The sequence below is a fragment of the Dermacentor variabilis genome, chromosome 2, assembly GCF_050947875.1.
Source record: "Dermacentor variabilis isolate Ectoservices chromosome 2, ASM5094787v1, whole genome shotgun sequence".
Taxonomy (NCBI): domain Eukaryota; kingdom Metazoa; phylum Arthropoda; class Arachnida; order Ixodida; family Ixodidae; genus Dermacentor; species Dermacentor variabilis.
In genome coordinates, this window is record NC_134569.1 from 249,573,491 (window position 1) to 249,586,263 (window position 12,773).

Consider the following 12,773-nt stretch of genomic DNA (forward strand, 5'->3'; position numbering starts at 1 on the left):
GCGGGTCGGTTCAGTTTGTCACGCAGAGTTCTTCTCCGTTATTTCCATTTTTTTCATCTATTCGCAGTCCTTCCTAAAGTTGACACTGCCAGAAAAGACGTGACGAGCATAGTTCCAGCAGCCAGTATAGATTTTGTGCGCCTGCGCGCGCGAAACAATCTCGTGTCTTGTTTTCTTCTGTTTCATTGTTCAGCAGCGAGAATTGTAGAATGCCGCACTCACGATCCAATTAACGGTGAAACTTGCAATAGGCGTGCACCCGACCGATAGCCGAGAGATCCCTACGCTGTCTTCGGCACGTCCATCGCCAAGAGTGAAAAAATGTTCCTCGCATGTAGCTTAAACGTAAGCTGTCAGTTGTACACAAATTTCCACGCGGGCAAATCTTCGAACGTGATACGGGCGGAAAATTCAAGAGTTCCTTCAAAAACGGAATGCATCATGAAGGCATTTGAATCCAACAATTTCTTTTATTATGACCCTCCAGCATCGTTGCGCAAGCTATGTATCACTGGCGCCTTTATAAATTGCCCATTCACTGCTTTTCTCCTTTTGTGTAACAATATGTATTGACGTGCTCACGTATGTTGTGATAGCTTTTGCGAAAGCACTACCACTGAGAAGATGCACATACAGTGGCGTAGCAACGAGGGTGGCCGGGGGACCGTGGGCCCCGGGTGCAAGGGGCCAGTGGGGGGCGTCATATACGTCTGAAGACACCCCTCTTTCCGCGGGCTACACCAGGAGGAGGGGGGGTGACAGAAGACCTATGGGCCCCGGGTGCCAGACGACCTAGCTACGCCACTGTTCACATACCTGGAGGTATTGAAGCTGTGGTGTCTCTTTTATTATCCATGTTTTATTAAACCCATGATCCCATGGATGAGCTAAGTGAAGTCTTCGCTAACAGAAACCAAGAGCATTGCCACATTTCAGCAGCGACCCGGTTTTACTTTTCACTCCAGGTGGTACCGGACGTTCAGCCCCTACTGGCCGAGGATATGCTGGTAGCTACTCACAACTTGTCAGCCCCGGCTATCATAACTACTTACGCGACACCAGTCGTTTCCGCCTCAACCAAACTAGTGACGCCGGTCCAGCGAGTGTTGAGCGCCACTCAGATCGTTGATGCGACGCCGCAGTATCAGGCGGGTGCCGTCACGCCGTCCTCGGCTGTGATCTCGCAACAGAGCCTGGTCTCGCGGGCTACGGACCAAACTTACATTTCTCACGTGCCTTCTTATCAGACGTACGAGACTGGCGCGTACATAGCTCCTCCGACTATACCGCCGCCGTCAGTGTCCCCGTTGCCACAAGTTGCTTCAGTGAGGCAGACCCAGGTAGTTATACAGCAGGGGACGGACTGCGACATACCACGAGTAGCGCCTGTTTACGAGCAAGAAATGTTCCTGGAAGAACCAGCATTGATATCGTACCAAACGCCGGCAAGCTGCGCTCCACAGGAGTGGGCGTACGAAGGCGACGCCGTGGTGGCGACGACGGTCGAGGAGTACTCGTCGCAACTGCAGGACTACGCGCCCGTGTTTGTGGAGCAGCCGCAACCACAGTTTGTCTCCGGAGTGAGCACGTACCAGTCCTCGACACCAGTGCTCGTGTCCCCGCCGCAGTACATTGTCTACAACAACCCGTGCAATTACTATGGGACCATGGGCAGTACCGCCTACCCACCCACGGTCGCCTCCCCCATGATGGCGAACACGTCGCCGCTGCTGAACCCGTTATCGACATACACGGCGTCGGCACCGGTGCTTCGTCACATGTCGCGAACTTACACCGAGGAAGAGTATCTCACGGACAGCTCCACCACCGACAGCTACAGCGACCTCGGGGCTCAAATGGCGCTCAGGGGTTTCGGTGCCATGGGGAGGCTCGCGGCGCCGGCCTCCTACCTGGCGTCTACCACCGGCACGCTCGTGCCGTCGACGTTCGATAGCCGCCGCCAGGTGCCGATTGTGCCGACCAGAAAGCCCGCCTACCTCGACCAGAGGGCGCTCATGCCGCGGGACCCACAGGTACGTGCTACAAGACGCCTTCGGGGCGTGACGATGTGGCCCACTGACGCTCGCCTTCACGCGACGAGTCCGTCGGGAGAAATTAGGAAGAATTAACTCATTGCGTCTGTTCTTAAATGTTCAATGATACCTACACTTATAAAAGCCTCTTGTAGTGTAAAACAGCGCAAGAAATAAGGACAAATCCATGGCCTCTAGCAATGCCATAGCTGCAAAGCTAACACGGCGGCCGCAGAGCGACCGCTGCACACAACATGCAGCGCTCGTGTTGTGTGTGCCTTGTTTCTCGTCCCGTCTTGCGCTAAAAGGCTCATTACCAACAAGTACAGTGCCGAACATTTAAGGAGCGCATAACTAAAGCAGGAACGCCGGAGTTTGCAGTGCTCTGTACATTTTCTGCCTGTGATTAGCAGTACTTATGTGACCTTCAACAATAAATAAAATCTTGATAGCTTACAGCAATAAGCGAATAATCATTTACAGCTCACCAGAAGTTTCCAGGCACAGCAAGCATTACGCGGTTCCAGAAACCGCAGCTTCGCCCAAACGGCGAAGCACCGCTTGTGATAGCAAATTAGCTGTACGAAGTAAGGATAGTAGTTTGAGGGGCCATATAAACTTGTAAACATTCGCTTCTTAAGTTAACAAGAATGTTAAGCGGGACTGAATGAGGACGTAGGAAGACAGGGACAACACTGTCTTTCGAAAGCGAAGCTCTATTTGCCTTTTTCTTGGACTTTCCCACAGCTGCTGCTGCTGCTGTAGGCTGCTGTCGTGCACACCACGTCGGGGGTGGTAAGAGAGAAAAGGCGACGAGAGAAAGTCGTTTTCACCCCACCACGTCGAATGTGCACAATGCCCTCTGGAACTCTCTGGCCGTCGCCACATTAGCCGCTTGACAGCTGTAATTATCCGTGACTCCCCTCAGAAGCATTGCAGAAGCTGCAGTGCTTCCCTTTCTACTAACGTGCGAGGCCAGAGGGGACGTAGATAGAATTGTACAGAGAAGAAGGAGAAGAGGCAGTTCCAATGTAAGAGAGGGGGACGTGACGTAAGAAGGCAAGGAAACCCACTAATATATTACAGCGGTTGCGGGGAAACGATAAGCTTAAGTTCAAGGTACGCTACTGTACGTTGCCGCTATTTCTGAAAAATAAACGCCATACAAATATGTCAAGCGGGCAACTTACATAGGGCGTGCAGAAGCAGAGCCGTATTAATTAAAGCACGCCGCTGGGTCCACTAGACACTACGGAAGCGGTCGATCGTAAACTCAGCACTTCTGTGGCCGCCGTGTTAGCTTTGCAGCAATGGCATTGCTAGAGGTCGTGGATTTGATCCAAATCGCGGCAGCCGCATTTCGACGGGGGAAAAATAGAAAACGCACGTCAACTTAGGTTTTGGGACACGTTAAATGAAATCACGGAGTCAAAATCAATCCGGAGTCCGCCACTGCGGCTTGCCTCATAACACGAATGTGGTTTTGGAACGTGCAGTCTCATAATCCAAATCAAGTTTAATACTTCTGCCACAATGCGATGTGCCATGTGAGGAAATGACAATGCTCTACCCTCTCAGAAGTTATAAAATATGGCGCACAAGAACGCCTCAAGCAAACGCCTGTCCTTCTGTGTTTCTGTGTTCTGTGCACATGTGCTACGCAAACAGAAGTGGCGCACGCAAGGTAACCTTTAATATCAACTCACCACTGCTGTGTTCGCCTAAAGGTTAAAGAAATTAAGCTTTAGCCGTCAACACCCCCGCTAAATTGTCAATCAAAGCACCCAGTACGGTAAGCCTCACTTACATCGATTTCCACAGTGGGTGGGATCTGCATAATTTTTGTATTTGCTTCTTTCTAGGTTCTCGTTATGTCGCGCTTACACATTCTATCATGGATTGAAATCAACTAGCCCTGCGACGTGCTTTAACTAAATTAACAAGCGGTGTCAAGCACGCACAGGTTAAAACTCGCTGTCAGAATGCTGGAGTAAGGAATCGCGGCAGCAGCAAGCGAATTGACCTTCGTGCATCGCTCGCTTCGACACGAAAGAAACGTCGAAAGCACAGCGCATACAAAGCTACCCGCACTACGCGTACTTTGCAAACATTGCAGATCGCTTTCAAGATGAGGCCCGTGCGGGCGCGCACTTTAGCCACGTCGCAAATCGCTTTCAAGACACACAAGCGCCGGCAACGCGTCCCTACGGCTTGTGTGTGTGTGAAGTGATTTTAGAAAAGGAAACGGAAGAGATGAGTGCAGCGCCGTAACTGTCTCTCGCAGGAGGACACCTCAACAGCACTGCACGGGAAAGGGGGGAACGGGAAGAAAAAGATGAAGGAGAGAAAGACAGGACGAACGTGGCAAGGGGAAAGAAAAAATGTGAGTGCGGGGCTCAGAGCCGCGTCCTTAAGTGCGTCGCATTGCAGTAGTCTAGCAGTGCCGAAAGAGCATGCTTCACGATGGACGAGTGGGCTGCAGGGAATAGCAGCGCGGTCGCCGTATCGCAAGTCAGTCCCAGTCGCCGATAGACTGTACACAAGTCCGTGCGCTTCACATCGAAGGCAGGGCAGTGAAGTGGGAAGTGGTCGAGCGTCTCCAAATCGGCGCAGTTGCTGCACGCGGAGTCGCCAATTCCCTGCAGCCTGTGTGTTCTAGCAGCCGTCTTGTAGCAGCCGACGCGCAGGCGAAGCAGGAAAGAGCGGTCCGCCCGGGACAAGCCCACGCGGGGGAGGAGTCGAAGTGACATACCTGCGGCGACGCGCTGGTCCGGGTGCTGCGCACGGAGCGTTCGCAGAATGGTTGTTTTGGCCAGTGTCGAAGCCGCTGACCGAGGTGGCGAGGGGGAAGCACAGGGAGTGAGCTTGCTTTGCGAGAGCGTCGGCGGCTTCGTTCCCTTGCAGGCCCATGTGCGCTGGAACCCATTGCAACGCCAAATCGCAGCCCTGGCTGACAAGATGGCGGAGCTTTGAGCCGACGCGCTGCACCAACGGGGGTCCAAGGTAATCCTTCGCCAGCATACATAGTGCCGCGCGCGAGTCCGAAAGGATCGCGGCAGAAACAACACTGCACTGTTGAAGCAGGAGATCAGCTGCTAGGTCGATCGCAGCAAGCTCGGCCACCGTCGACGACACACAACACGAAGGCGGCACGGCCGTGTAGCGCAAATATCCGGCGCCGTGCACGCTGCAGCACCGGAACCATCACTCGCCACGGAGCCGTCGGTGTAAACGAGCAGCCGGCCCCCTAGGCGCTCGTGTAGCAGTGCGCCCGTTTCCTGCTGCATAGCACAAACAGCTGTTTGACGCTTGGACTTGACGCCTGGCACCGTGGTGTTTACATCGAGTAGCGCGGAGGCGTGCGGTGATACCGGCAGAGGTAGGAGTTGCGGCGTCGACGCGACGAGTGCGCTGAACTCGGTGGCACGCTGGCCCATGCCCGAGCCCTCGAGGGTGTGGAGGCGAAAAACGAGGCGTTGTCCCTGTAGCGAATGTTGAAGGCGCTCGATGTGGTTCATCGCTTGCTTCCGTGCGCGAAGTGAGGGCGGCCAGTCTCCCGCTTCGGCGAGAGTTGCTCCTACTTGCGAGTTGCAAGGAAGCCCGTAAAGTTGGCGAATTACGGTGCGGTGCTCCATGTCGATGGCGTTCCAGTTGGTGGCTCTGGTGTTGGTGAGGGGAAGCGCATAGAGTGCTCCCGTTGTTGCGACCGAGTTGTAAACTCGAAGCGCAAGTTGCGGTGTACAACCACGACCACGGGCGAACAGGGAGCGTGCGGCGCCAGCCACCTCCTTAGAATTCTTGCAGAGCTGGGAGACGGCGGCGTTAAAGTTGACCCGGCAGTCGATGTCAAGTCCGAGATAGCGCACTTTTCTCTGCCACGGGAGGTGGCTTCCGCGCAGCGTGAGACAAGGCATTTCGAAGCGCGCACGAGCACGTGGGTGTACTAACAACGCCTCAGTTTTTGACGCCGAGAGCTGGAGCCCTATGCTGGCGAGATATTCATCGACGGCGTTGATCGCCGACTGCAGAGATTCTCGCACTTGGAAGCCGAGGTCCGTGGGCCCGCACGCGAACAGTGCAACGTCATCAGCGTAGATCGCCACGCGGACTTCGTGGGCTGTCATCTTGGGGATGTAGTCAGGAAGTCTTGCCAGAGTCAAGTTAAAAAGAAATGGGCTGATCACGCTGCCCTGGGGAACCCCGGAGGTCACGCTGCGAGGGGCACTGAGCGTGTCGCCAAGTCGCACTCTGAGCGTGCGGTCACTGAGGAAGGCCGCGATGTAGTCAAAGAGGCGGCCGGTGACACGTAGCTCACGGAGGGCTTGAATGATGGTGGTGTGAGGGAGGAAGACCATCAAATGCGCGTTGCACATCGAGCAGCACGAGATATCCGGCTTCTTGGCGACTTGCTGCGTGCTCGAGCGTAGCCACGACGTCCGCGAGTGAGTCAGCTGCTGAGCGCAGGCGCCGGAAACCACTCTGTTCAGGGGCGAAAGCGTCGAGGGTGGAGGCAATTGTTGTGGTCGCGCCGCTGGCGCGAGTTGTTGGGAACTCGGCGCTGACGCCCGTTGTTGCACCTGGGTCGCAAGCCCCAAGGGTAGCGTTGGCCTGGCGGCCTGGGGTACAACTGGAAGCATCCGAAGGTCCCGGCAAAGCATGAGTCGACTGGTAACAACAAAACAACTTGTTTATTCTAACATCGCAAAGAGTTGGCGGTCAGGTCGACCGAAGTAGAGAGACGGGAGAGCACTTTACTCAACAGAAGAAATCGGAGCCCTCCTCGGCGTCCGGGAGCAGCTGCTCTTATACTCTCGGAGTCGAGGGCAAGAAGGAACGTCTCTGGAAGGGGGCGCACGTGACGGCGCCGCTCGGGCACGTTGGGACGAGTAGGTGACGCATCCGCCGGGCCGGCGCCGCTCGGGAACGTTGGGATGAGTGGGTGACGCATCCGCCGGGCCGGCGCCGCTCGGGAACGTTGGGATGAGTAGGTGACGCATCCGCAGGGCCGGCGCCGCTCGGGCACGTTGGGATGAGTGGGTGACGCATCCGCAGGGCCGGCGCCGCTCGGACACGTTGGGATGAGTAGGTGACGCATCCGCCGGGCCGGTCAGACCTCCTCGCTTCACAGTTGGGGGAGCTCCTCTCCCCGGCTGCCTCGCTTTGACAAGCGTGGGCACCAACATGCACACACACACACACGCACACCGAAGACACGTGGCACTGGAACATGCCTGGACGCGCTTGGCGGGGAGACGTAGCGGCGGCGCCGAACGGGCCAAAATGTCTGCCGCTTTCAACGAAGCCCTGGTGTCTGTTGTATCCTCGCCGGCTTTACCGCGCGTCGTAGGCGAAACGTAACAGACCGCCCCGCCGGGGGAAGGAGATCCCGATGGTCAGGGGACTGCATCCGCTGTCCGGAGGGATGTCGCTCGATGATGCTCATAACCGAAGTCGGGCGTCCCTCGACGTTTGTTGAGCGCAGCGCACAGAGAAGGCCTCGTTCTCACGTTCAGGTTCGCACAGGACACTGCAAAGTGACTTCGGGAGAGTTCACACTTTTGTTCTCGTTCCCGGCAAGCGTTAGAACTACGCTGAAACTCAACCGCTCAGTCAGCAAGCACGTGACAACCCTCACTAAGCCCTGCCAGGCTCTTTCCCCTTCTATACCACTGCCTAGTTCCTTACAGTAGTCTAGCAGCACTTAGAACGCGTCCACAAATTGGAAAATTGCACTAGAAAGCATGTCATCACTTTGAAACACTAAACAAAAGCAATATGTTAAAAATCCTGCCTCAGGAAGAAAAACATCAGTAACAAACAATTTTGAGGCTGATTCCTACGTTAGGGGCTTCGACTTAAGCCATCGGCGTTACCGTTGAGACTCCCCTTTTTGTAACGCACCTCAAAGGAATATTGTTGCAAAGCGAGGCTCCAGCGCAGGAGGCGGCCATTTTTGGGAGAGATGGTCTGCAGCCATTGGAGAGGGCAGTGATCCGTCTCAATGATAAACCTCGAGCCGGCTAGATAGCATGACAATTTCTGAACGGCCCACACGAGACACGCACACTCTTTCTCGGTGGCGCTGTACGCCTGCTCACGACTGGTCAGCTTACGACTAGCATACAGGACGGGGTGTTCTACTTCTCCATTTTCCCGTTGGCACAGTACAACGCCCATGCCTCGCTCACTAGCATCGCACTGAACAATGAACCCTTTTGTATAGTCTGGCGATCGTAGCACAGGCTGGCCTGATAGGGCACTCTTTAGGGCGCTAAAAGCTCTTTCCTTTGTCTCGTCCCAGACGACTGTTTGCGGCTCTGTCTTTCTTAGAGCATCCGTCAGGGGAGCCGCGATATCAGAGTACCTGGGGATGTACCTCTGATAGTAGCCGGCGACACCTAAGAACGACCGAATATCGGTCTTCGTGCGCGGTTGCGGGAAGTCTCGCACAGCGGCCACCTTTATTTCAGAGGGGCGGCGACGACGCCGACCAATCACGTGACCGAGGTAGACAACCTCGGCCTGTGCTAACTGGCACTTAGGGGCCTTGACTGTCAAGCCCGCTTCGCGCAGGCGGGTTAGCACTGCCCGCAAGTGTGCCATATGCTCAGACCAGGATGCGGAGAATATCGCTACGTCGTCTAGATACGGTAAAGCGAATTCTTGCTGTCCCCGCAACACTTTATCCATGAGGCTTGAAAAACAGTATGGCGCGTTCTTCAAACCAAAACTCAACACTTTAGGACGGAATGTTCCCATTAGTGAAATGAACGCCGCATACCTACTAGCCTCTTCTGTAAGTGGAACCTGCCAATAACCCCTGACAAGATCTAGGGTGGAAATAAACTGAGCGCTACTAACTTTCTCAAGGCGCTCCTCGATGTTAGGGATCGGATAAATTTGATCCTTAGTGATGGAATTAAGCCTGCGGTAGTCGACGCAAGGACGAGGTTCCTTGCCCGGTACCTCAACTAAAATCAAAGGGGAGGTATAATCACTCTCACCTGCCTCAATAACACCGAGCTGTAGCATTTTCTTTACCTCAGCCTCCATAATATCGCTCTGGCGGGGTGACACCCGATACGCCTTGGATCGTACTGGCTCTGGGGAGGTAAGTTCTATATCATGAGTAAGTACAGAAGTCCTACCAGGCCTCTCAGAGAACAGACCTTGAAACTCTTGTAAGAGCTGGTGTAGTTCTGTTTTCTGCTCACGCGACAGCGATGCTCCAATGACCAAGTTACTAATGACTTGACCGGTGTCTTCCCTGTTCGTCACTGAGCCTAGTCCCGGAAGCTCGACCGGAAGCTCTTCAGGAACGTTTACCATCATGCACACCACTGCTTCCCTTTGTCTATAAGGTTTGAGCAGATTACAGTGGTAAACTTGCTGTGCTTTCCGCTTTCCTGGCAGACTTACCACGTAGTTAACGTCCGACAGTTTCTGAACAATTCGTGCTGGGCCCTCCCACTGCACGTCTAGTTTGTTGTTTAGCGATGTGCGCAATATCATGACCTCATCGCCCACCTCAAAACGACGGGCCCTGGCGGTCCGATCATAATAGACCTTGGCCCTCTGCTGGGCCTTTGCCATCGCTTCACCTGACAACTCCTGTGCCCTTCTTAAGCGTTCGAGGAGCTTAAGCACGTACTCTACCACGACTGGGTCGTCGCCCCTGCCTTCCCACGATTCTCGAAGCATGCGAAGCGGAGACCGAAGCGAGCGACCGTACACCAGCTCAGCTGGCGAAAACCCCGTAGCCGCATGCGGCGCGGTCCGTAAAGCAAACATCACCCCAGGCAGACACAGCTCCCAGTCAGTTTGATGTTCAAAACACAAGGGTCTCAACACGCGCTTCATGACGGAGTGGAGCTTCTCAACGGAATTCGACTGTGGGTGGTACACTGAGCTGTGTAACAGCTTTACCCCACACCTTTCGAGAAAAGTTGTCGTCAAAGCGCTAGTAAACACTGTGCCCTGATCTGATTGGATTTCCGCAGGAAAACCAACTCGCGCAAATATGGAGAGTAGTGCATTGACTATCTCAACTGAGCTGAGTTCTTTAAGCGGCACTGCTTCAGGGAACTTTGTCGCTGGGCAGATCACAGTCAAAATGTGTCTGTACCCTGTGGCTGTTACCGGCAGAGGTCCCACTGTATCAATAACGAGCCGTCTAAAAGGCTCCGCAACTATAGGTACCAATTTCAACGGCGCCCTCGATTTGTCCCCTGGTTTGCCCACCCGCTGACAGGTGTCACATGTCCTCACGAAATGGTCTGCGTCCCGAAAACACCCTGGCCAATAGTACTCTTGCAAGAGACGGTCCTTAGTTTTCTTAACTCCTAGGTGTCCGGACCACGAACCCCCGTGCGACAAGCGCAACAGATCCTGACGATAGCATTGAGGAACGATCAGCTGATCGAACTCCACTCCCCTGCGGCCTAGATACTTCCGGTACAGGACTCCACCTCTTTCCACAAAACGCGCATTTTTCTTGGCGATACCTTCCTTGACAGTGCAGCGTATGTTTTCTAGGCTGCCATCCTTTTTTTGCTCGGCTATCAAAGCCGACCGGCTGACTTTTAGCAACCTATCAAGTCCGTCTGACGTAGGCGCGATGAGCAAATCTGCAGATAGCTCTTCTAACTTTCCCTTATCGGGCATTTCCTCTCCAGTATCTGGCGCCTTCAACGCTACAGGCTCAATTTTATTCAGTTCGGGCGTGCTCTGAATATCAGCTTGCTGCTCCTCTGACCCTTTTTCATTGTTTGACAACGTCGGCCCCGCAACTACCGCCTTTGCAGCGAGCTCCCGAACCTTCGATCTGGTTAAGGCCTGAACGCTAGCCTCACCAAACAAAAGCCCCTTCTCGCGCAGGAGGTGATCGGACCTGTTTGAAAATAGGTACGGGTACTGGGGGGGGGGCAGCATAGATGACACTGCCGCCTCCGTCTCAAGCGCTCCGAAAGGTCCTTCAATAAGCACTTTTGCTACCGGCAGACACACGCTATGAGCTTCCACGGCTTGCTTGATCCATGCGCACTCGCCCGTGAACATATGGGGTTCTACGTAAGAGGGGTGAACTACATCCATCGTAGCTGCGGAATCGCGAAGCACTCGGCACTCTTTCCCGTTCACGAGGAGGTCTCGCATGTAAGGCTCGAGAAGCTTCATGTTCTCGTCAGTGCTGGATAATGAAAAAAACACAACTTTTGGTGTTGTTTCCGGACACTGCGCCGAAAAGTGACCCGGCTTCTGGCACGTATAACAAACGCGCGCTTGCCTCATCTCGAACCGCTTTCTGCGTTCGGCTTCGGCTGCCGCCGTCTCCTTAGGTTCGGTCGCACTGCTTTCACTCGCATCCGCACTACGTGTGTTCCCCTTTGCTCTCATGGGTGTGAACTTCGGCCTCTCAAACTTCGAGCCAAATTCACCCTTTTGACCGTCCTTAGCTCCGCGAGCCCGACGCGTCACAAACTCCTCGGCTAGCTCAGCGGCTTTAGCCACCGTACAAACGTCTGGCCTATCCAAGACCCAGTACCGCACGTTCTCCGGTAACCGACTATAAAACTGTTCTAGCCCGAAACTGCAGAACTTTCTCGTGGTCACCAAACGCTTTCTCTTCTTTGAGCCACTCCTGCATGTTTGACATAAGCCTGTACGCAAACTCTGTGTATGACTCACTTCTGCCTTTCTCATTTTCCCGAAACTTCCGACGGAACGCCTCCGCTGACAGCCTGTACTTTTTTAGCAGACTCGATTTCACTTTGTCGAAATCCTCTGCCTCCTCTCTATCCAAGCGAGCGACTACGTCGGCCGCCTCGCCGGGTAACAAAGTGAGCAAGCGCTGTGGCCACGTTTCCCGAGAGAACCCCTGCTTCTCGCACGTTCGCTCAAAGTTAACCAGGAACAAACCAATGTCCTCTCCAAGCTTAAACGGCCGCATCAGGTCAGTCATTTTGGACAATACTCGTTCTCCTGCACCGTGTGCCTGACTTCCATTACGAGCGCGTTCCATCTCTACCTCGAGACGCTTCATTTCCAAAGCGTGTTGACGCTCTTCTTTTTCTTTCTGTTCTTTAAGTTCTTGCTCCTGTTTCTCTTTTTGTTCTTTAAGTTCGCGCTCATGTCTTTTTGACCTCTCCTCAATGGTCTCAAGGCATTCCGACAGCTCGTCATCCTCAGCTTCTAACTCAAGAATAGCCTTTAGCAGTTCTGGTTTTCTGAGTTTGTCTGAGACATCCAGACCCAACTCTCTTGCAAGCTCCAGCAATTTCGGTTTGCGCAACGACTTCAAATCCATGGCTGCTCTGAATGCTGCTTTCTCTACTGCTTACTATTGTCTTGCCGCAAACTAACCCGGCAGCAACGACAACCACAATTACCAGCTCTGTTTCTGACACTAACAAAAGCCTGGCAAAGCTCAGAAGAAGAAAGTCCCGCACTCACCAAACCTCGCAGCCAAGAGTTCAGCGCAGTCGTTCCGCTGCAGGCAACCAGTCATCACACAGGGCTCGTTGCACTGCTCCCGGATCGTCGTTGAGCTGCTCAGCATACAGTCAACCGCATATCTTCGCTGCTGGCCTTCGTTGTCGCGATCTCACCGCTGGCAGACAGTTGTTGTGGTCGCGCCGCTGGCGCGAGTTGTTGGGAACTCGGCGCTGACGCCCGTTGTTGCACCTGGGTCGCAAGCCCCAAGGGTAGCGTTGGCCTGGCGGCCTCGGGTACAACTGGAAGCAT

General features: G+C 54.3%; 1 protein-coding gene across 1 annotated transcript in view; it reads left to right on the forward strand.

Moving 5' to 3' along the window:
* The window catches only part of LOC142570759 (uncharacterized), a 120,884-nt gene that overhangs the window by 25,803 nt on the left and 82,308 nt on the right, over nt 1–12,773 (forward strand). The window contains exon 4 of the mRNA XM_075679098.1: nt 966–2,033. Coding sequence (XP_075535213.1) covers nt 966–2,033 — 1,068 coding nt within the window. The remainder of the gene's footprint in view (nt 1–965; nt 2,034–12,773) is intronic.